General features: G+C 46.1%; 1 protein-coding gene across 1 annotated transcript in view; it reads left to right on the top strand.

Moving 5' to 3' along the window:
- GTF3C1 (general transcription factor IIIC subunit 1) overlaps positions 1-22,041 on the top strand; it is a 79,025-nt gene that overhangs the window by 1,141 nt on the left and 55,843 nt on the right. Inside the window, exons 2-6 of the mRNA XM_046665938.1 lie at positions 1,639-1,848; positions 6,419-6,595; positions 7,204-7,347; positions 9,520-9,616; positions 13,554-13,677. Of these exons, the coding sequence (XP_046521894.1) occupies positions 1,639-1,848; positions 6,419-6,595; positions 7,204-7,347; positions 9,520-9,616; positions 13,554-13,677 (752 nt within the window). The remainder of the gene's footprint in view (positions 1-1,638; positions 1,849-6,418; positions 6,596-7,203; positions 7,348-9,519; positions 9,617-13,553; positions 13,678-22,041) is intronic.

Raw genomic sequence — 22,041 nt, 5'->3', positions numbered from 1 at the left:
TGTGCTTATTGTGAACTGAGACTGTTCTAAGATTCTGACATATAGTAAGTTATTTAATGTTTACAACAACCTTAGGAGATGGGTATTATTATCCCCATTTTCCTGAAGAGAAAATGAAAACTGGAGAGGTTGACTTCTTCAAGATATTGACTAGCAAGGGCAGAACCCAGAATTTGAATCCAGGAAGTCTAGATATAGAATCCACTCTGCCCTTAACCAAATTGGACTGGTGAGGTAACAGTGGTCCTTTAATCCATTTAGAGTTTATCCTTTCTCAAAAGAACAGTTGGAAGCCACTGAAGGGAGGGTCAGACTTTGCAAAGAGCAAAGGTGAGAGATTTGTAGTAATTCAGTCAGAAACAACCGGTCATGATTTGACTTACCATAGTGGGGGTGAGAATGAAGAGGAGGAGTGAATGGAATTAAGATATATGAGGCAGAAGAATCAAGAGGCTTTGGTGACTGATTGGATATGGGATATAAGGAAAGGTAGGATTCAGGGATGGTGCCCTTCCTTTCCTCGTTCCTCCTGTTTGGGGACCTGAGTGAATATTGATGCCCTTCACTGTGGTAGGGAACACAGAAGGGCAGCACGGTGGTTGAGTCTGAGGGGAGGTGGGGAAGGTGCTGAATGTACTTCGAGACTCATTTGGTTCAAGGTTCCTAGGAGTTATGCAAGTGGAGGTTCTGTTTAGTAAACATCTGGCTTCATGGAAGAGAATGCAGGCCAGAGGGAGGGACTGAGCTAGACCTATGGAGTTAGCCCATATGCTTGGTAATTAAAGCTGTCGGCTAGGATCACCCCTGAGAGTGCAGTGTGATTGGCAGCCTTAAGACATGGCGCTGAGGTGTACCTGCATTTAAAGGCTGGATGGAGAACCAGGAGCCTTCAAAAGAAGACTGGGAAGGTGTGACTGGAGAGGTAGAGGACGGAAGTCCAGAGTGGTGTCCTAGAAGCTGGGGAAAGATGTGATTTGAGAATGGAGGGTTAAGTAGTGCAGAGGTCACAGAAAAGGCAAGGAAGAAAAGGGTCGAGAAGTGTATATGGGATTTAACCTAAGCTAGACTAGAACAGGATGTGAGTAAGATTTGTAAGGAAACTTGACAAACTTGGCTGACTGGGTAAAAGAAGAAACAAGTCAAAGATGTCTCCATGGAGTTGATCCGAGGCAACTGGGGGAATATGATAGCAAGGAAAAGGAGGGACTTTACTGGAGGTGGGGAGAGGCAATCAGACTTTGGTTTTGAGCTCATTGAATTTGAGGTGTTCGGTAGACAATTGAAGACATAGGATTGGCGTGTGGTAGAAGGACAGGACTGAGGATTCAAAGATGAGAATTGCTAATAAGCGGCACCAGGTTTGGAGAGAAACCACAAGGCCATGACTCGGGCCAGTAAGCTGGTTCTAGTTCCAGCATGCAGCTTCTGGGGTGGATTTGGGGGATCCTGGAAAGGCCTGTGGTCTCTGGGATAGCGAGGTGGGAACCCTGTTTGTCAAAATGAGCTGCACTTGTAAGGCGGGATGAGTGGTATCACTCCTTTTCTCTGATCTCTGCCAGAGGCTGTCAGAAGAACAGGCCAAGCATGTGTGATTTCTGAAGCTGAGTTGTGGTTTGATAGTTGTGTTTTCTCCCTTAGGTATGAAGAAATTGATTTGGAAACTGGAATTTTGGAGTCCAAGAGGGACCCGGTCCCTTTGGAGGATGTCTACCCTATTCATATGATCTTAGAGAATAAGGATGGCATCCAGGGTTCATGCCGGTACTTTAAGGAGAGGAAAAACATCACCAATGACATCAGGACCAAGTCTTTGCAGTCCCGTTGTACGATGGTGGAGGCCTTTGGCAGGTAACTGGTTTGCACCATCAGAAACTTGTGGGAATCTTCCTGCTTTGAAGTCAGGGGTGCAATCAGAGTGCCAGGACTGGTCTGCGGCCTAAGCGTCTGTCAGACTGCATCAGCCCTGAACTACGCCAGTCCTCTACTTTCTTCCCTCTGCCCCTTTGGGGCTAATTTTGCTCGGTGTGTGTGTGTGGGGGGGTGCCTGCCTTTCTCTTCCCTTTGTGTCCGCTGTCCTAACACAGTTGGGCAGAGCAGGCAGCCATCGTTTAGATTGATGCCTTTTGTTACCTTGTCCGGGCTGGACCCTGTGCTGCCCAGTGGTCCTTTTGTGAGTCTTCAGTGAGGGTCCCAGTTTCTCAGGGTGTCTCAAGCCCCTACCCCCATTCCCACCTCCCTTCCTACTTTACCAGAACAGGAGAAGCTACCAGTGTGAAACCTCCTGACTTCCACCTTTCTCCTCAACGTGCAGACTTTTCCACATTTCTTTCCCCCTCCCTTGTCTCAGAGAAGACAAGAAACAGTGGCCCTGTCCAGGGCTGTGATCTGGATGCTTCTCTTCCCTTTTTCCCCTCCTCCCCAGCCCAGCTCCCACACTTCATGCTCTTTCCTACCTCTGTCAGTTAGCTGGTCTTTCGCCTTTGTTTTCGACTTCTGCCTGTCTGCTGGTGCTTTCTCCTCAGCACATTAATTTGACTCACCCGTCTTACAACAGGTCTTACAACACCCGACGTTCTCTTGACCTTGGATCCCCTGTAACTGTAGCTTTCTCTGTGTCTCTGCGGCCGTGCTTCTTGGAAGAAATAACTGCACTCACTCTTTCTCCCTCTCCAGCTCCCCACCGCTCCTCTGCCCGCTGCAGTCCTGGTTTCTGACTTTATTGCTTCACCACAGTCTCCTGTTAACAAGCCGGTGGGCACTGTTAGGCCCTTCCTTTCCTTGACCCTTCTGTGCCATCAGGGATTCTGGAAGCTTTTGTCCCTGTGGCTTCCCCCTCTGTTTTTCTGTTTTCCTAGTTGACCCTCACCAGCTCGTTTGTGGACTCCCCGACTTCCTTCCACCCCTTAAATGTTGGCTGTTCCCAAGGTCTCTGTCTAGTCCCCACACACCCCGCCAGGGCCATGTGCGATATTTAAATAACCGACTCCTCTTCCTCAGTGTGCCCAGAATTTAGAGCATCACTCTCCTTCACCCCAAACCTGCCTTCTCTTCCCTTTCTTTCCTTCTTTTGTTTATTCTGGTAAGAGGTGTTCTCATGCACCTGGCTGTGAAAGCCATCAACTTGGGACTCTACTTGGGCCCCTTCTCTCCCTGACTTCTGCATTCAATTGGCCACCAATTCCTATGACTAGACCTTCTAACTTTTTCTCAAACCCCCTTTGGCCACAAATTAATGCAGTAGTCTCCTGGCTATCTGTCTTCTTGCTGTCTCTCCTATTTCTGACTTTCTACACTGCATGGAGGGTTTTTTCTAAGATGGAATTGTGATGGAGGGTACCCTGGTCCCCAAGTGCAGAGGTGTCAAACTTGCCACATCTGCCCCACAGACCACTTTGTTTAACCAGCATGGGTTTTTTTTGTTTTTAATTTTATTCATTGCTAGTATTTAAAAGTCTGGATTTCTAGGGGCTGGCCCGGTGGCATAGAGGTTAAGTTCGTGCGCTCCGCTTTGGTGGCCCAGGGTTCATGGCTTCCTACACACAGCTCGTCAAGCCATGCTCCAGCAGCCTTCCATATACAGAGTAGAGGAGGATTGGCACAGATGTTAGCTCAGGGCCAATCTTCCTCACCGAAAAAAGAAGAGAGAGAGTGAGAGGGGAAGAAAATCTGGATTTCTGGCTTCTCTTGAAACATCATGAGGTCTAGCTGTGCTGGGACTGAATGTTTACTTAGCAACATAGGCTGGAGCCATGGGCCGTGTCCCGCCCAGTTCACTACACCTGCCAGCTGCCTGCCCTGCTGACCGTGGCCCCTCAGGCTCTTTAGGACCTGGCCTCTGCCCACCCAGCTCTCTGGCCTTGGCCCCCTCAACTTGCCTGACTCTTCACTGTGCTTCTGCCTGAACACCTTGGGCTTATTTCTGCCTCAGGTCAATGTCACATGCTGTTCCTTCTGCTTATAATGTTCCGCCTCAGCTCTTCACAGCTCTACCTCCTTCTCTTTATTCAGCCTTCAACTCAGCTCCTCAGAAACTGTCCCTGTTGCCCAGGCACCATCGTATTACTCTTTTTGTTACCAAAAATGACCTTAAGTGTTTATGTCACTTTCCTCACCAGACTATAAACTCCTTGAGGGCAGAAACTCTGTCTGTTTTGTTCATAACTGTATCTCTAGGATCTAGAATGCGCCTGGCACAAAGTCTGCTCCTAAAATTGCATGTTGACTGATTGACTGTCCTATTGGGTTCGAAGTTGTGACCCCTGACCTATGTCATGGATTCCAAACTCCCCAGTGTGATACCACAGAAGTGTTCAGCATGTGGGCTCCCGCTGACCCCTTGAGCTTTTCTTCCTTCTGCTTTCTAGCTTGCTGCCACGTGTTAGACTTCCTGGCCATGCCACACCTCTCACCTCCCAGAGCACGCATGCTCCTCATGCCTCTGGAGCCTTGCAGCTTCTGCCTTCCTGCCCTTCTCCCCATCTCCCACCCAGCTTACTGTTAACTCAAGAATCATCTCCTTTGAGAGCTTTCTCTAATTACTATGCACACTATTCATACACATAAGCTTGAATTGGGGCTCCTCATATATGTCATTTCATCGCCTCGACCACCAGAGCTGTTCTCTGTCAGGGCAGTTAGTGAACCATAGTATAATTGTTTATCTTCTTGTGTTTCTCTTTCAGTAGACGATGAGTTTCTTGATACCGTTTTTATTTATCTTGGTATCTCTGATACTTTGCATAGTCCTTAAGTGGTATTTGATAACCTATGTGGGGACCACAGTCAACAAATCAGGCCTAGCAGGAGTCATTGAGTCCACTAGTTGGAAACTTTGGAATTATGATAGTACAAGGTAGTAAACAAATCTGAGTAAATTTAAACAGCAGTAAACCAGTTCCTCTATTTTCAAACTTTTTTTTCCTAACTGACATCTTCCAATTTAACTTAGTCAGCCTGTTTTGAGATGGGAGAACAAGATCCTAAGTTTGTGACATGCAGACACAGCAAGTGGACTGAATCTCTTTCACGTGTATTCATAACCTAACATTCTTTTTGAAGACGGACTACACAGACTTCCGTGACTCTGCAGAAGACTAATTATAGGTCACAAACTATGTGAAGAAAGCCATAGTTAAGTTAAATGAAGACCTCTTCTTTTTTCTTTCTGCCTTCTTGGTGGAAGAAGCCAAGTCATCTGAGTGGGGCAGGAGGAAGGAGAACAGTCAGACTGAATGGTGTGACTGAAGACAGACCCTGTGGCCAGGTGTCTGGAAATAACAGGCTAGGAAGCGGAGATGCTGGCTCAGGGTGGGAGGGGTTGCACCCTCGGTCACTCGTTTATCTGGGAAAGGGTGCTCTTCTAAGTGGGTATATCTCGATGCCAAGGAGTGAGTGAGTGATGGGTTCTCTGCCAGCACACCCTTGTGGGATCTCTGCTGCAGGACCTGGACCCCGAGGGGGTGTAAATGGAGTGGGCTGATCTGCCCAAGCTGTCCACTTAATTAGCAGGTAAGGCACTGCCCTAGAGCCCCAGTCTTAAGTGGTGCCGACTGTTAGGCTTCAGCAGAAGAATCAGTATTCTCAGTGAGGGGTGTGTTGAAGTGCCTTGCTGGAAAGTGTTTTTGCCCTTATTTTTCACACACCCAAGTCAGTAGGAGGAACTAATGATTTGTCCAAGGCCTGGTCTTCAACAGACTTCAGGTCTGCCAATTGCACAGTTCAGTATTTTTGACTCTGAAGTTTATCTGTCCAGTTCAGTAGGCTAGTTCATTCACTTAATGAATATTTACAGAGCCCCTACTGTGCACCAAATCATTCTAGGCCTGAGGATGTCCTGGTGAACAAGTCGACAGTGTGTCCCCTCTTGCAGTGCTAATATTTGAAGAAGGGAGATAGACGAGAATGTCTGCAAAAAAAAATGACCATTTCAGAGAGTGCTAGGTGCTGTGAGGAATGTGGAAATGGTCGGAGGTGGGGAATGGACTCTGGTTAGCATTTTGGGGAAGGTCTGAGGAGTAGACGTCAGAGCAGTGACCTGAAGGATGACAGGGAATCAGTCACCTGAAGCCCTGGGGGAAGAGTAGCCTGGCAGAGGGAATAGCTTGTTTCAGGACAGGTGGGCCCACTGTGGGTGACGGCAGAGCAGCGGAAGGTGCTGGGCGTTCCATGCCCTGGCGGGGCGTTTGGGTTTTGGTCTGAGTGCCCAGCAAGGCCTGGGAGGGCTTTAAGCAAGGAAATAACCAGATTGGCTCTGTTCACCCTGAACACTGCAGTTCTAAGACCGAAACCTCCTTAACTGGGAGACTGTGAACCTCTCAGAAGTAGTAGAAAACGGTGATTCTCCAAGGTTCTGCTTTTTCATATTTCGATTTTCTTAAAATCAAAGTTATTTCTTCGTGTGGTTGTTTCTGATTTGCAGATGGGGGAAGAAACTGATCATCGTTGCCTCCCAGGACATGCGGTACAGGGCCTTGATAGGCTTGGAGGGTGACCCCGATCTGAAGCTCCCTGACTTCTCCTACTGCATTTTGGAGCGATTAGGCCGGTCCCGGTGGCAAGGGGAGCTCCAACGAGACCTCCACAGCACTGCTTTCAAGTAAGGGAATGACTTGCTTCTCTGCTTTAAATGGTAGGGCTCCCTGATCGTGCTCTGCCCGCAAACGGGCCTGCTGACGTGGCCTTCCCATTCCTCTCATCCCTGTCGCCAAGGAGACCATAATCCATGGTGATTGGGAGCGCAGTGCTTTCTTTTTGAGCAGACCCTGGGGTGACCCTGTCATTTATTGTCCAAACCAAACATTTTGAGAGTGGAAAGTAGAGCTGACCAGGTGGGATGCTGAGGCAATGGGCATTATTGGGGACCATCCGGCAAACCAGGATGTATGGTCACCCTGGTTTTTGACCACAACGGGATTAGAGATCCATATTTGATCGTCTCCTCATTAACCCCTGTAGTCTCCCACCCCAGCAATCCCTTCCCACTCCACTCCCCTTGCCTCTCCTGGAGGTCTGGGGCAGGCTCTTAGGCTGAGGCATGGCTACTCTTTCCAAGGCTGTTGTCTCACAGCGACTGCTTTCTTAGATTGGCTGGGTAGGAGGTGTGTGTGTGTCTCAGGTATTTATGTCCAGGTGACAGCTCCTACATTGTGGAGTGAAAGCAACCAGCAAAGCAAAATGACAGCCCACACTCTTCCTCTCCTGCAGAGTCGATGCTGGGAAGCTCCACTATCACAGGAAAATTTTGAACAAAAACGGGCTGATTACAATGCAGTCACATGTGATCCGATTACCCACTGGAGCCCAGCAGCACTCAATCCTCCTCCTCTTGAACCGGTTTCACGCGGACAGGTACAGTGTGTAGAAACCAAAACACTTTGTTATGTCTATATTTCAGCCATGTGGCCATGTTTTATGCCTTTAAAAATCATACAGGCCAAATCAGAGTATGGCTATAGGTTTTCTAAAAGGATACGTACTATCTGTTTCTGATTGTGAAAATAAGTCATGTTTATTTAGAAAATCTTGAAATTATACAGAAAAGAAGGAAAAGTACCTATAACCCCACAGCCCAGCAATAGGGACTGTTAACATTTTGGTGAAATTTTTTGGGAGTGTAAAAATAAAAGTAAATAAGTCAAATTTGATTTGATATGGTGACAGTTGAGATTGAATTGTATCCATTTAAAATTGGCGTGTTTTTTCAACACACAGCCATCATAATCACCATATATAGATGAGATGGTAAAGTTCTGCCAAATGATTACTGTGCATGATGTTGCTATTTAGCTGTGTATCATAGTCCAGATAATATAGCAAGGTAATAAAATAAGCACATTCCCTTCTGAGGACCAGTGAGTCTCTGGGAGTGACTGTCTGGGAGTCTCTGACTGTCACCCTCCCTGTGGGAGTGACTAATCACCTGGCATAAAAAAAATATTCCACCACCCTGCAGAGAGGCCTCAGCCTGCGCTTCACCACCCCAAGTCGTCCTCTGTGGGAAGGCAGAGACCAGGCGGGGAAGGGTCAAGCTGGTGCAGAGCCTAGGATAAGTGACCCTTGGTAAGCTGGGAGCACCCCAGTGCCTGGCCAGCAGTGCTCCGTGGGGGAGGTGGGAGAGTTGGGAGGCAGAGGGCAGACCCCTTCCACGGACCACAGGGAGCAACTCTGCAGTTCTCCTCTGGCCAAATGGCAGAGACCTTGCCCTTTACCCAGTGGCCAGGCCCTCCCTCTAAAAGAGAGGTGGGACGAACACTCAGGATTAAGTGTAAGTTTTAAAGTTTGTAGTGCCCGCTACATGGCACGGGGCTTGGTCCAAAGAAAGTGCTTGATATACGTGTGTAGACTGACTGTTGACTAAGGATTTCCAGGAGTGAAATGTCTTTGTACTCCTGTTAAAACTCTGAATTTGTCTTCAACCTATGTTTTGGAAATACTACATTAGAATCATGCTTCGAGAATTTGCATGTTAATTATTTGGTCATACTATCTGTTGATTAAATACCTTTATAACCAAACTCATAATTAGTGTTTAGCCTGTGATCTGCAAAGAGCATAGGGTGGCAGCTATGGGTAGGAGAGAGCAATGCAGTAAGTCAAGATCTGTACCTAAATCATTGCCCCTTACTTGGACAGAGCCACTTGACCTCTCTGAACCACTGTCTCTTCTTCTGTAAAATAGCCATGACACAGTGCTTGGTACTAGTTCATACACAGTAAATATCCATGTCATCATTCATTCTTTCATTCATTGAAAGGCAATGAAAATGGAGAAGTGGCTGCAGTCTCTGGATCCCATACATATGCCCTTCCTGACGCTAGGCCTGTGGGCAGTTAAAGCCTGGTTCACTTTCCCCAGCCGTACTGGCCGCAGGGCTCCTCCCTGCATCCCCCCGCAGCCTCCCCCAGGCACACACAGTCAAGAGGCCTTTTGCTCTCTTTCATGGTTTCTTAGGTGGCTATTAGCTTGGAAGCATTTATGATGCTATCCGCTTCACAATAAACATAAGGATGGAAGGTGGCATCAATCTTACCAGTGAAGTCAGAGTAGAAAGCAAGGCTTCAGAAGCAGAGGGAACATGATGAAGTGAAGAGAGCACTGGCTTCAGAAGGAGACCTAGGTTCGTGTCTTGGGCCAGGATTTTAGAGAAGCCTGTCAACTTCTTTATGAAATAAGGAAGTCCTTCCTCACCAGTGATTTATAAGGAAATATGCAAGGTGCTTCCTAAACTTTAAAGTATTACAAAAATGTAAGGCCTTTTAAAGAATCATTAAAGTGTTAGCCACAGAGTCTAGTCTGTACACAGCTGCTCATTAGGTGCCCTTGGCTGTGTGACGGAACACTCAGAGCCACTGTCTGTCCAGCTGTAAGGTGCAGGAGTTGGGCTGGATGATCTCTGAGACCTAAGACCAACATTCTGTAGCTTGATATATTGCCATTTATGTCTTACCTTGTCATCTTTGAAAAACAGGCGGTCTTTAGCAATAGGTTTGAAAAAATGAACTGCTGTGTGTTTCTCACAGGAGGAGCAAGTACGACATCCTCATGGAGAAGCTTTCCTTGGTGCTGAGTGCCCGGAGTAACCAGATTGAGACGCTGGGAAAGCTGAGGGAGGAGCTGGTGAGCTGCCGGGGCTTCCTGTGTGTGGGGCTGAACTGATCTGTAGCACGGCGTGGAGATTCTTGATCACGGATAGATTAGATGAATTGCAATTGAAAGCCCTTTATGGACTTGACTATCCCTAACCATGAAATAAGGGGGATTTTCCTTTGTTTTACAGAATGAAAAAGTGCTCGGTCCCTAATTTAAATCCTTCTTGCTCTTGACTGACTTCTGCTGTCCCCTGGAGTTTGCTCTAGAACCTGCTATAGAAGTTCACATGGAATACTTTTGTAATCAAGCTTGTAATTTTATTCCCACTGGTTTTATACTGAAATAACAGTAACTGTACTGAGAAGGAGGCGAGACAACATGGGGAAAAAAAACAATTATTGATCTGCTTTGTCTTCGGGCCCAGGAATAGAGGCAGTGATGCAGTGAGAGTGACAGGAAGGAGATGTGGAGGTGACGTTGCTTCCAGTCTCATCTCAACAGTCCTCGGTCAAAGTTAGGAGAGAGCCCACATTGGATCTGGGGAAGAAATAAAATTGCCCTGTAGCTTGAAGAGCAGGACTTAAAACTTAAAATTTAAGATTAAATGCTTTGGGTAATAGTAATTAGTCCCTAAAGAGACGTGGCTTGGAGTCTGATTGTAGACACCAGGACAGTCCTTGTTGCTCCTCACCTTTGCTGTGTTGGTGAGGCGCCAGTCTCTGATTTCATTGTATGGAGGGGAAGGAGCCTCTTCCCTATTGCTAGATTGAGCGCATGCCCAACTCTCCTTAAAGCAGAGGTTACAAACCAAGGCTTGTGGGTCTGATTTAGCCTGTACATTGTTAAAAATAAATTTGACCTAGCATTTTTTTAAAAATTGGGATTTCACATAAAAATCTAGGTTTCCAGCTTCCCTTGAAATATCAGAAGCTCTGGCAAGCCTGGGCCTGCAATCTCTCAAGACAACAGTTAGCTAGAGCTAGCTATGCACTAGCCAGCTTCCCCCAGAGCCCACACTTCTGTCATCTCTCAGACACTGAGGCAGAGGGTCAGTGCCATTTGTCCTTACATGGGCACTGCTGTTTGTGGTAGGAGAGAAATATTTCTCTATCTGGGTCTTTATCAAAAGTGGAAAATAAAAGGTAGACTGATAAGGCCTCTTCTTTAGAGACCCTCATGGAAATGAAAATTCCTACATGCTTAATGAATGGATATCTGCCCACTTTGTTCTTTAGATAACCTGTCCAGCCCATGCAGGCATTGGAGATTGAAATCCTCTGTCCTACTCAGTCAGTCGGGGCTGGGAAAACCAGGCTAGTCTGGTCACAGGTCAGCACTGTGGACTAGCTAAGCAAGAAGATTTGACTGTTACAGGACATTGTTTCATTTATTCATTCAACAAACACTTTAGTGAGTGTCTACTTTGAGTCAGAACTGTGTTCCACAATGCAATGACAAAAATTAATGAGGGCGACAAATGTCACACTGTCGTGGAGAAGTCTAATTGGAGGGGCAGACGTGTGAACACACTTAGGCTAGAGTGCTCCTTAGACAATGTGTCTGAGCTCCATGAAAGGAGATATGTGCTTTCTTCAGAAGCTGGGGAAAGCTTTAAAGAACGAGTCACTGTGGAGCTGGGCTTTGAAGATTAAGTGTTCCCAAAGTGGACAGAGGAGAAAAGGCATTTCAGGCAAAGGAGAATGGCTTGAGCGAAGGCATGGAGTTGTGGGGGTCCATGGGATGCTTTGGAGGTCGACAGTACTCCTGTGGGCAGTGTGCATGGGTGCAAGCAGTAAGAGTTGTGGCTGGGAAGAAAGTGGGGCCAGATAAGAAAAGTCTCAAGTGCCAGGCAGAGTTGGGACTTTAGTCTTTAGCTAGAGTTAGAAGAAGAGAAGAATGTTTAGGAAATGAGCTCATGGGTGGAAGAGAGAGAGATTGGAGGTGGGCAGCCAGGTGGATGCTCTTGCCTCAGGCCGGGTAGGTGACCCCCAGCACTTGAATTGTTTGAGGTATTTTGGAGGTGACACTGGCAGGACTTGGTGAGTTACTGAAGCCAGGCTGTGGAGGTGAATGAAGGAGAAGGGGTCTTGTCTCGCTTGAGCTATTCTCCTTGCTGAAATGGACTGAGCTTGAGAGCAGGCTCATGAGAGCAGGCGCTGAATCTGTCTGTTCACTGCTGAACCCCCCCAGCCCATGAGGACAGTGCCTGGCCCACGGTGGACTCTCAGTAAATATTTGTGAATGAATATATGACTAAAGGAGAGAGCACAGAAGGAGGAACAAGTATGGGTGAGGACGGCATGTGACAAATTTGATTTTAGGATTTATTGAGTATGAAGATCTTCTGGGATGTTCGCTTGGCAGCTGAAAATAGGAGCAGAGAGACTGAGCAGGATTTAGTGAATAATTAGCCTATTGATGAGGTTGATGCCGTGAATACAGATGCTGTCTTTTTTTTTCGTAGTGGGCTCCTATTACTTCCTTCTCTTATCACTGGGCAGGTTGTGAGAGTCTTTGATTGTGTGAGTCCCAGAAAGCAGGACTACATCATCCTCCCTTGTTTAGGATGTTCCAGGGCTTAGGACCATATGTTGAAGGCTGGGGTTTGATGGATGAGTTTCCAGAGATTCTTTCCATGATTCTGGGGGCATGGCTAGATTAACGATAGATGCCATTTACAAGCCAGTGGGCTTGAGTGCACCACGTGTGAGTCATCTGTATTTCCTTGATAGCAATATGTTCTGCTGCCCAACGGCTAGAGAGCTGGCTGGTCTGAGAGCTGATCACACGTATGTGGCAGTGGCAGCCCACCAACATTTGCTCCCTCTCCCTCCCCCAGAGTCTAAGAGGAAACCCATAAGACTCAACTAATAACTGGAAGTCGTGAGAGCCTCCTGTTCAGGCCATAGCTTACGGCAGTGGTAACTTGCCTCACTATTCCAGGGGTTGCAGAACCAACAGCCAGCAGTGGCCAGGAGGGCGATATAAAAGAGTGAAATGGGCCAAGTGTAAAAAAATGTTTTGATAATCAGTATGGATTAAAGAAATATCTAACTTTCCTCTTAACTGCAGTAGGAGAAAAGCGGCACAAAAATGGTAATAAATTGGAACTGACCTTCAGCCTCAGTGTGCAAGGGTCTCGTGGGAGCGTGAAGGCCGGGCCTCTGGAGACGGGTGTGCCGTCTGGTTGGAGTCGGCTCCCACCGACTGCTGCTGGGAGGACCTGCGGTCCTAGGATTTGTTGCTAGATCTTGTTATTCAAGGGAAGCAAAAATGTGGATTTTTGTATGAAATCTCTCACTTCTCAATGTTGGCAAATAGATTACTTTTGTAAAAACACACATAGATGAAATACATGGCCCGCTCTGTAGTCTGCTCGTTGGTGGCTCCTGCAGTTAGGATGCACTTAGGATCATTTTGGTTGTATGACCTTGCAGAAATATGAGTGGTAGGGTGGATGTACTCATTGTCATTTTGTTGAAACTTCACAGATAGGCTAAATTAAAAAAAAAATTTTTAATTTAATTTTTTTCCCATCTCTGCCACTGCCTGTGGGAGAAGTGTGTGTGTGTGTATATATATTGATAATTAATATGCTTACTTGGTAAAAAAAAAAAAAAAAAAAACCAGAACGATATGAAAAAATGTACAGTGCAATCTCCTTCTGTCTCTACCCCCATCTGCCTCATTCTCACCCTTACATACCTTTTCAGGATCTCTTTAGGCAAATCTCTTTCCCCCTCTCATAATCAAAAGGTAGAATCCTTTATATATTGCCCTAGACCTTGTTTTGTTCCCATGACAACATAGCTTAGCAGTGTTTCCTCGTCAGTACTTTCAGTGTTTCCTCATTCGAGATAGTCAGTGAACTCGGGTCCTGAACTTGTGTTCGTCTGCATGGCTCTTTGGTAATTTCGGATGCCCTGCTCGTACCTAATAGGAACTTTTACATTTTGTTTGGCAGGGGCTGTGCGAGAGGACGTTTAAGCGTCTGTACCAGTACATGCTGAATGCTGGCCTGGCAAAGGTGGTGTCTCTGCCCCTACAAGAGATTCACCCTGAGCGCGGACCTTGTAAGACAAAGAAAGGTGAGGGCGCCCTCAGCCTGTGTCCCCTGGGCTACATGGACAGCTCTCACTTCTCCCTCTAAGCTCCAGCCTGCCTTTCTTCTCACATTCTGCCTTGCCGTGGGATGGTTTCACATATTTTGTCAACTCTTTATTCCTTACTGCCTGGCTCAGGACCTGCTGTGTCAACAGTGCTCAGGAAATGTTTGCTGGATGAAAGCAGTTCTAACTCCCAGCAGACATCTCTCTGTGGATGTCCTTCCAACACCTCAAATTCATGGCTTCCAAAAACAAGTTCCTGTTCCTCTTACACCAAGCCAGTATTCATTCTTCAGCCAGCATGTGTTAAGTACCTAAACTGTGTTGCATGATCTCATTATCTAGCCCTGCAAGGTAGGTGGTAGTGTCACCATTTTACGTGTAAGAATATTAAAGTTAAGAGATGCTAAGTAACTTGCACAGGTTAAGCAATCAGTAAGCAGCAGAGGTAGGATTTGAACCTGCTAAAGAAGTTAAACTAGGGACAATAGACTATGGAACTTTAAAAACCTTCCTTAGTCCTTTGTTTTTCTCTATTCTTGATTTCTATCACATGCTGTTTACCCCCTTGTGATTAACCAAAGTCATTTGAAAAGCTGAGGGTCAGAGCTTTCAGTAAAAGGTGATAGATGGAATGTATGCATTTATCTGCACTCTTCCAGAACTCCTCCCTAGTGATAATAAGGGATATAAAAGGAATAAATCCACAAGTACAAAGAGAATAGGACAGGAAATGACAGCAGAGAGAGTTGTCAACAGCATTTTGGTGCTCAAACGCAGATGGACAAATGGTAACTGAGCAGATGGGGAAAGCTAAATGCCTGTGAAGAGCAATAGCCAAGAATTGACACCTCAAAACCTGAAATAAACTAGAAATGTCAGAGGTTCCAGGTACCTTTGAAAGCACAAATGTGGATGGGGCTGGTGACAAGAGGATTGGTTGATGGTGTGTGTGAAAAGCCCTTGCACCCTCATCCCCGCCCCTACTTTGCACAGTCAGGGAAGAAGCCCTTTTCCACAAAGACGGAAGTCTGGGTTTATCTCAAGAAAGGGTGCACTGGAGGGTTTCTAGGCTCAGGCCTGAGATCCAGCTGGGGACAGGGTACTGTGCTGAAAACAGGAGTTATGTGTCAATCTCCATACAGTAAAAGGTGAGCATCCCCTCACTGCATTTTCAGTTTGACTCCTAGAACGCTGGCAGCCAGACATACAGTACCCTAGGCCAGAGGCTGGAGGTTACTTTTCTGCAGAAACCGACCAGTCTGAGAGAAGAGTCCTCTAGATACTGAAACTTGGGGATTTCCCATCAGAATAGCTGGCCCCTGCCTGCTCACCCTTAATGGAAGCCCACACAGTGGCAGCCTCTCCCTTCTCCTCCACACCCTGCAAAACAGCCAAAACACAGGGCTTTGGGGCAGCATTTTGATGCTTCACTGAACATTTGAGAATTCATATTAGAGTATATTACATTATGTATATGTATATGTATATACATATGTATATGTAAGAGAAACAAACAAATTTAGGAGATAGAAACAAAGTGAGAAGCAGAAGTAAATGTAAGAGAATCCTCAGTGAGAGAAGAGGAGATATTGCATCCCTGAAACCAGAGCAAGAGGCTATAATGGAGAGACATGCAAAAAGTAAAAAAAGAGCTCTTAGAAATAAAAGAAATATGACTATTGCAATAAAAGACTTAGTGGAAGGGAAGATAATAGGATAAAGTTGAGAAAATCTCCCAGAAAGAACAGAAACTCAAAAGAGATGAGAAGTAGGAGAGCTAGGTTGAAAGGAAGAGGCTGAGGCTAAAAGGTCCAACATCCACACAGTAGGGTTCCCAGGAGGGAGAGAGGCAGTGTGTGCAGAGGAATAGAGACGAGGAGAGGAGGAAAAATGACACGAGGAATTTTCCCAGATCTGAAGGACATAAGTTCTAGATCAAAAGACCTATCAGGTGCCTAGCATGATGAATGTAAAGAAACCCACACCGAGATCCAAGATCCTGAGACTTCAGAAATCTGGGGCTAAAGAGCCTCCAGAGAGGAGACCTCAGACTTCGCTATCTTACCTGATGCTGGAGGACCCTGGAGCGATGCCATGAACGTTCTGAAGGGAATGGACTTTCAGTCTGGAATTCTTTGTTCAGCTTTACCAGGTGTGAGAGTAAGGACATTTTCCTATGTGCAAATCTGAAACCGTTCGTCTCCTGTCTCCCCCCTTTTAGGAAGGAACAAGAGGATGGACACCACCAAATGACAGACTAAGGCAAGAGGCAGGAAAACAGGGGTCCAGGAAGCAGCAGGGACAAGGAAAACCCTGGGCAAGTGGTGCAGGGAGATCACGATGATAGGCTTCAAGAGCAATCTGTCCAGATGGGAACAGGGAAGAGGGCTCCAGAGGGATGGAAGTCTGTGCAAAGGATCGGCTGCCTAGAGCATGTGAATGTGTTCAGGGAAAGTTGTACTTTGGCAGAGAGTCAAAGAGTTTGGGTGTGAACTAGTGATAGATAGGTACACAGAAAACTAAGCAAATGGAAAAAAACGAAGTTATAAACTACAAGGAAAACCAAAAGGTGTAGAAGAAAAAACTGTGGGCATAGCAAGTAACCTGTGAGACGGCTTCATCACCACAGCTCAGGAGAACATGTGCTGAATGAGGAGAGACCACAGCATCCTAGACACTTAGCTCAGAGCTTGCAGGAGGTTGGCAGTCGTATTTGTTGAGAGACTGTGAACTGTCAGTCTGAAGGACTTTATTTCCCCACTTAGGTGATGGCATCACTGCCCACCCTGTCTAGCTGCCCTGTGTCTGGGTAAAGTCTTGTGGAGGAGATGGTAACACACAGATGTTAGCATACACAGGTGTATAAATGGGGGAAGGAGCACCTGGGAGGTAGGGACGCCCCCCTAGAGTGACCTCCTCTTTGAGTCCCTTCAGCGCTGGGTAAGTGTGTGACTGGAATGACTGGAATTCCTCAGGGGAAAGAGTGGATGGCATCAGCCTTAAAGTAGACAGGAAACCAGTAAACTTGATTTGCTTGCTTAACCAAGTGAAGTAAACCTCTGTCTACTTAAAGGCTGCTGGGTGCTGCTGCAAGGGGAAAAGGTTCTAGGAACTGAGAGGTGTCCTGGGGTCTTAACTGTTAGAGGCTCCCCAGCATTTGACTTGGAAGTAGGATTATCTGAATGCTTAAAACAGTACTGACCTGGGGCTATATTAGTCATTTTTATTTCCTGGTTTATTGGAAGAAAGGCATTAAAAATAAATGGGCTGGAGTAATTTATTTTTAAAGTAAAGAGAAACTGAGAAGGAAATACCCTTAAAGAACCTTTCTTGCTGGGCAGGCAGCCATGGAGCAAAGCTTCTCCCAGGCTTGAGGCCACTTGAAACTAACAGATACCTGAATGGACTTGGATGTAAGAGAGCCCTGGGTTAGAATTCTTGTTGTGTCACTTCCTGTTGGGGTGACCTTCAGCACGTTCTGACCTCTACACCTCAGTTTTTTCATCAGGGTTATCCGGGGATAATAATACAACTTTCCACAGTGTTGTGGGGCTTCAGGAAACAGTGTACACAGAACAGGGGCTGCAAACAGTGGTGGCCACATCCAGCAGTGTATTTTGTTTGACTCACAGGGTTTGTTTTCATTGAGTTAGTTACCGATATTTAAAATTAAGAAATTTCACCTAAAAAGTGAGCCTTTCAACTTCTCTGTAAAAATAAACTTAGGCAACATTGAACTGCATTTCTTTAGTAGCAATTGGCTGGGCAGAGAGGTGCTGCCCTCTTTCTGTGGGGCCCACCTTCCCCATTCACCAAGGACAGCGCACTTCTTCTTCCCGCTGTGTAACCCACAGCTGGCTTCACTCTGGTATGTCATCTGCCTGACCTTGAAGGTGTGTCCATGTCATACAGTAGGTGGTCGTAGTTTTTTGGAGGTCTGTACTGGGAAGAGACACTCTTGAGAAGGGTCAGTGTGACTCAGAGCACAGACTGGGTGCTAAGGATAGTCTGGCTTGGGCTCCTTGTTCGGGATTAAGAGGGCAGGCACCCAGGACGATGACAATCAGAATATTTAGATTGTCTCTCACATATGTGTGCGCGCGCACACACACACACACACACACACAGAGTGAGCCCATTCTGACTGTTCAGGATGCTCGTCTCATTCCCACCTCTGCTGCTCAGGCCCATCACCAGGCCTCTCCTAATGTCCCCTGTCACACTGCGTCTCTGTTATATGTCTGTATGACTTTTTTCCATCTAGATCATGAGCTCCCTGAGGGTGGTGTCAGCACCCCTCATACTTTCTATCCTTAACGGCTGTGCACTATCTGCTTGGAAGAGAGTAGGTGCTAATAAACGTTTAGCATATTTAATTTAATTAGGTGCCACTTCAGTTACTCTCCTTGTGCAGGAGACAAGGGATGAATGCACAGTTTGTCTTTTTTTGCCTTGAGCTTTGTTGTCCCAGTTTGCAAAATTAACATGAAACCTTTCCTCTAAGGCACTGTGGAGTAGATGAGACTTAAATAAAGATGATGTATTACTTCATGTAAATTTACAGGTGTGCCTGGATATATGAGTTGTTCCTAACAGCCCAAAAAGAATTTGGATCTAGGCATATTTCACATGGATTGTAGAAAGTGGCAGCGATCTCTTTTGTAAAAAGCAAAAAAAACCCTTGGTAATGAAAACAGTCATCCTGAACTGATCTGTTTTGCAAATTTGGATTATTTTTTTCAAGTGTTTACCAGTCATTCTGTGCTAACTAAGTTGAGCTGAGAACAGAAGGGAAGAGAAATAAAAGTTCACTTTGCAACCCCTCAGCAGTGGGAGCAGTTGACGGAGGTCGTGCTCCTTGAGACTAATGACCAAGGTGGTCATTTGAGCAGGTTTTCCAGGTTCAGTGACAAGGTGCATCCAGCAGTGAAGAGGATGGGCGGGTTCTAGCATCAGTACCTCCTGTTTATGATGTGAACTTTTCCCACAGCTGTTGCCCTCTGACTCTTTTTGTTGTTATTGTTGTTGAGGAAGATTCACCCTGAGCTAACATCTGTGCCAGTCTTCTCTATTTTGTATGTGGGTCACTGCCACAGCATGGCTGACGAGTGGTGTAGGTCCATGCCCAGGATCTGAACCTGTGAACCCAAGCTGCTGAAGCAGAGTGCACAGAACGTAACCACTACACCACCGGGCTGGCCCCTGCCCCATGACTCTTAAAAATAAAAAACAAGTTCAACAAGGTTGCAGGACACAAGATCAATATACAAAAATCAATTGTATTTCTATATTCTTGTAATGAGCAATCTGAAAGTGAAAATTAAGAAAACAGCTCTGTTCACAATAGCATTGAAAAGAATATAATGTTTATAAATAAATTTAACAAAGTACAAAACATATACTCTGAATACTACAAAACATTCTTGACAGAAATTTAAGATCTGAGTAAATGGGCAAACACCCCCTGCTCATGGATCAGAAAACTTGACATTGTAAAGATGGCTATACTCCCCAAGCTGATCTTCAGAGTCAACACAACCCCTATCAGCGGAATCTCAGCTGACTTCTTTGTAGAAATTGACAAACTGATTCTAAAATTCATATGGAATTGCAAGGTACCCAGAAAGCTATAACAATCCTGAAAAGGAAGAATCAAGTAGGAAGGCTCACACTTCCCAAGTTCAAAACTTACTACAAAGCAACAGTAATCAAGACAGGGTGGTATTGGCACAAGGATAGACTCAGAGACCAATAATGGAATAGAACTGAGTCCAGAAATAAACGCATGTCTGTGGTCAGCTGACTTCCCACTAGGGTGCCAAGACCATTCAGGAGAGAAAGAAGCCAGTCACAACAGGCCATTACTCCAGGACACCATTTATAGGGAAGTCCGGACTAGGGAATCTAGAAATACACCGGGGAGCGCTTAGGCTGGGAGGCAGGCAAAGAGGGCTGATGGGTAAAGGGTTTGAGGGGCTGAAGAAGTTCTAAAATTACCTGGTGATGGGTGCACCCATACCTGGGGATATACAAAAAAACCTTGGACGTATACACTTTAAATGGGTGAATTGGATGGTATGTGAATTATATCTCAATAAAGCTGTAAAAAATTAAAATGAAAAACAAAACCAAGGAATGCATAACAGAGTACAACAAACTAAATTAAGGTCATTAAAATGGCAAAAGGGGACATTTAAAAAGTTATAGTAGGATTAAAGTGTACAAGCTAAGAAAAAAGAGAAATAAGCCATAATAAGGATTAAAATGCATTAAAATAAAGGTTTAAAAGAGCTTTAAAAGCAGAAACCTGGAATTAAAAAGAATGAAAATCAGAGGCTGGCCCAGTGGCACAGTGGTTAAGTGCACATGTTCTGCTTTGGCGGCCTGGGGTTCGCCGGTTCAGATCCTGGGTGCAGACATGGCACCGCTTGGCAAGCCATGCTGTGGTAGGCATCCCGCATATAAAGTAGAGGAAGATGGGCATAGATGTTAGCTCAGGGCCAGTCTTCCTCAGCAAAAAGAGGAGGATTGGCAGTAGTTAGCTCAGGGCTAATCTTCCTCAAAAATGAAAATCAGAAACATAGAAAGATGAAGGGTGAGCATAAACATAAGAATGGAAGAAGATTGTCAGAAAAGTTTAGAACCTAGAAAATTAATGATGCTAAGGAGAAAACAGTTAAAAATAGCAAGATTTCTTTAAGTTGAAAGTGACAGAGGGTAAAGGACATTAGCTAAAAACTGAAAAGTAATTACTATCATATATATAAATAAATAAAAGAAACAGACATTTTAATATTTAGGCAAAAACTATTAAAGGCAAGAACCTGAAAAGTTAGAGAAAGGAGTCGGATCTGCAATGGCGTAGATTCCTGCCCTGCGTGACTTCATGCGGGGCAGAGGCAGCTCCCTGAGGGGAGAGGGGCTCAGGCACCTGGGGAGAGCACCCCTGGTGGGGAGCAGTCCTTTCCTTCCCTCTAGGCTGTCCCTTGAGAGGGAACAGGGCTTGTCCTAGAGTACATAAAAAGAGGAAGGAACTGCAGGAGATTCCACCATTTTGTTATCTCGTTTTACGGTCAGTCTTGGGCCGGGCGGGGAGAGAGGTGGAAGAACCAGGAGATAATATCCCAGGCACTGTGCCAAGTGTTAGTTCTTTTATTCTGATCCTTTATCCACTCCATCATGTCAGTACTACTCTTTTTCTTCATTTCACTGATAAGAAAACCAAAGCAGAAATCACTTGCCTCAGGTCACAGAGCTAGGAAGTGCTGGCATAGGGGTTTGAGCACAGAAAGTGCGGTGGCCGCTCTGCTGCCTCCCCGAGAGACTGAGCTGAACTAATAGGAAATGGAAGCAGGGTAGGCGAGGACCTGGGGTCCGAGGGAGGGGCAGGGACTGCGGGTGAGGCCAGCCTAGGACAGTCCTGGGGCAGGAGAGTTGGAAGATTTGGATCCTCCTTCAGGCCTTCGTCCACATCCAGCACAGAAATAACAAGAGTCATGCCTACAGAATAAAGGCAAACGTGCCTACAAAATAAAAAAGGAAATATTCTTTGCTTGACGTGTCAACCTTCTGCAATCTACCTTCCTCTTCGCCACCCCCACACTTCCTCACACGGGCCTGTCCTTTCCCACCTCTGTGCCCTTGCTGGTGCCCTTCCTTCTGCCTGGAATGCTTGGCCTTTTCTGCCCGGACAATTTTTACGTATCCTTTAGTATCCCACCCAAAGGTCACCTCCTCTCCCTACCTTCGCCTGCCCAGCCCCATCCTGTCTCTTTCTCTTTTACAGCTCTGTGCACGCTGGAAGTAGTAGCTTGTTTCTCAGGAGGCATCGAGCTAGATGGCGTGCACTGAGCACTCGGTGTGTTTCAAGTGTCACACGGAGCCGAATGCCTACTTTCACCGTTTAGTCCACACCCCAGGTCAGGCTGGATGCTGTTTGAATTATCCTCGGTGTATAGACGAGGAGCCTGAGGCTCGGAGAGGTTAGCAGTTACCCAGGGTAGAGCTGGAGCTCAAACCCAGGCTCGTGTGAAGCCTAAGCACACTGTCCTGTACTCCCTGGCCTCTCTCAGACACAACCCTTTGCAGGGGCAGGAGCCTTGTCCTAGTCATCTTTGTGTGTTCTGGACCCAACACAAAATGAATGCGAAACTGAATTGAAGGCCCTGAGCAATCTCCCAACATGTTCATCAGGGGTGACTAGGTATGACGCTTGATCCTCAAGAGCTGTGTTTTTCCAAGGCTGTGGTAATGATAATAGTGATGATACAGGCGGTGGCGAACACTACTTACTGAGCACTACTTGTATGCCAGGCACTGTCCTGAGCTCACTATGAGGAAGAT

This window comes from Equus quagga, chromosome 7 (assembly GCF_021613505.1).
Source record: "Equus quagga isolate Etosha38 chromosome 7, UCLA_HA_Equagga_1.0, whole genome shotgun sequence".
Lineage (NCBI taxonomy): Eukaryota > Metazoa > Chordata > Mammalia > Perissodactyla > Equidae > Equus > Equus quagga.
Note: the sequence above shows the minus strand (reverse complement) of the source record. Positions and strands in the feature narration are given on the sequence as shown.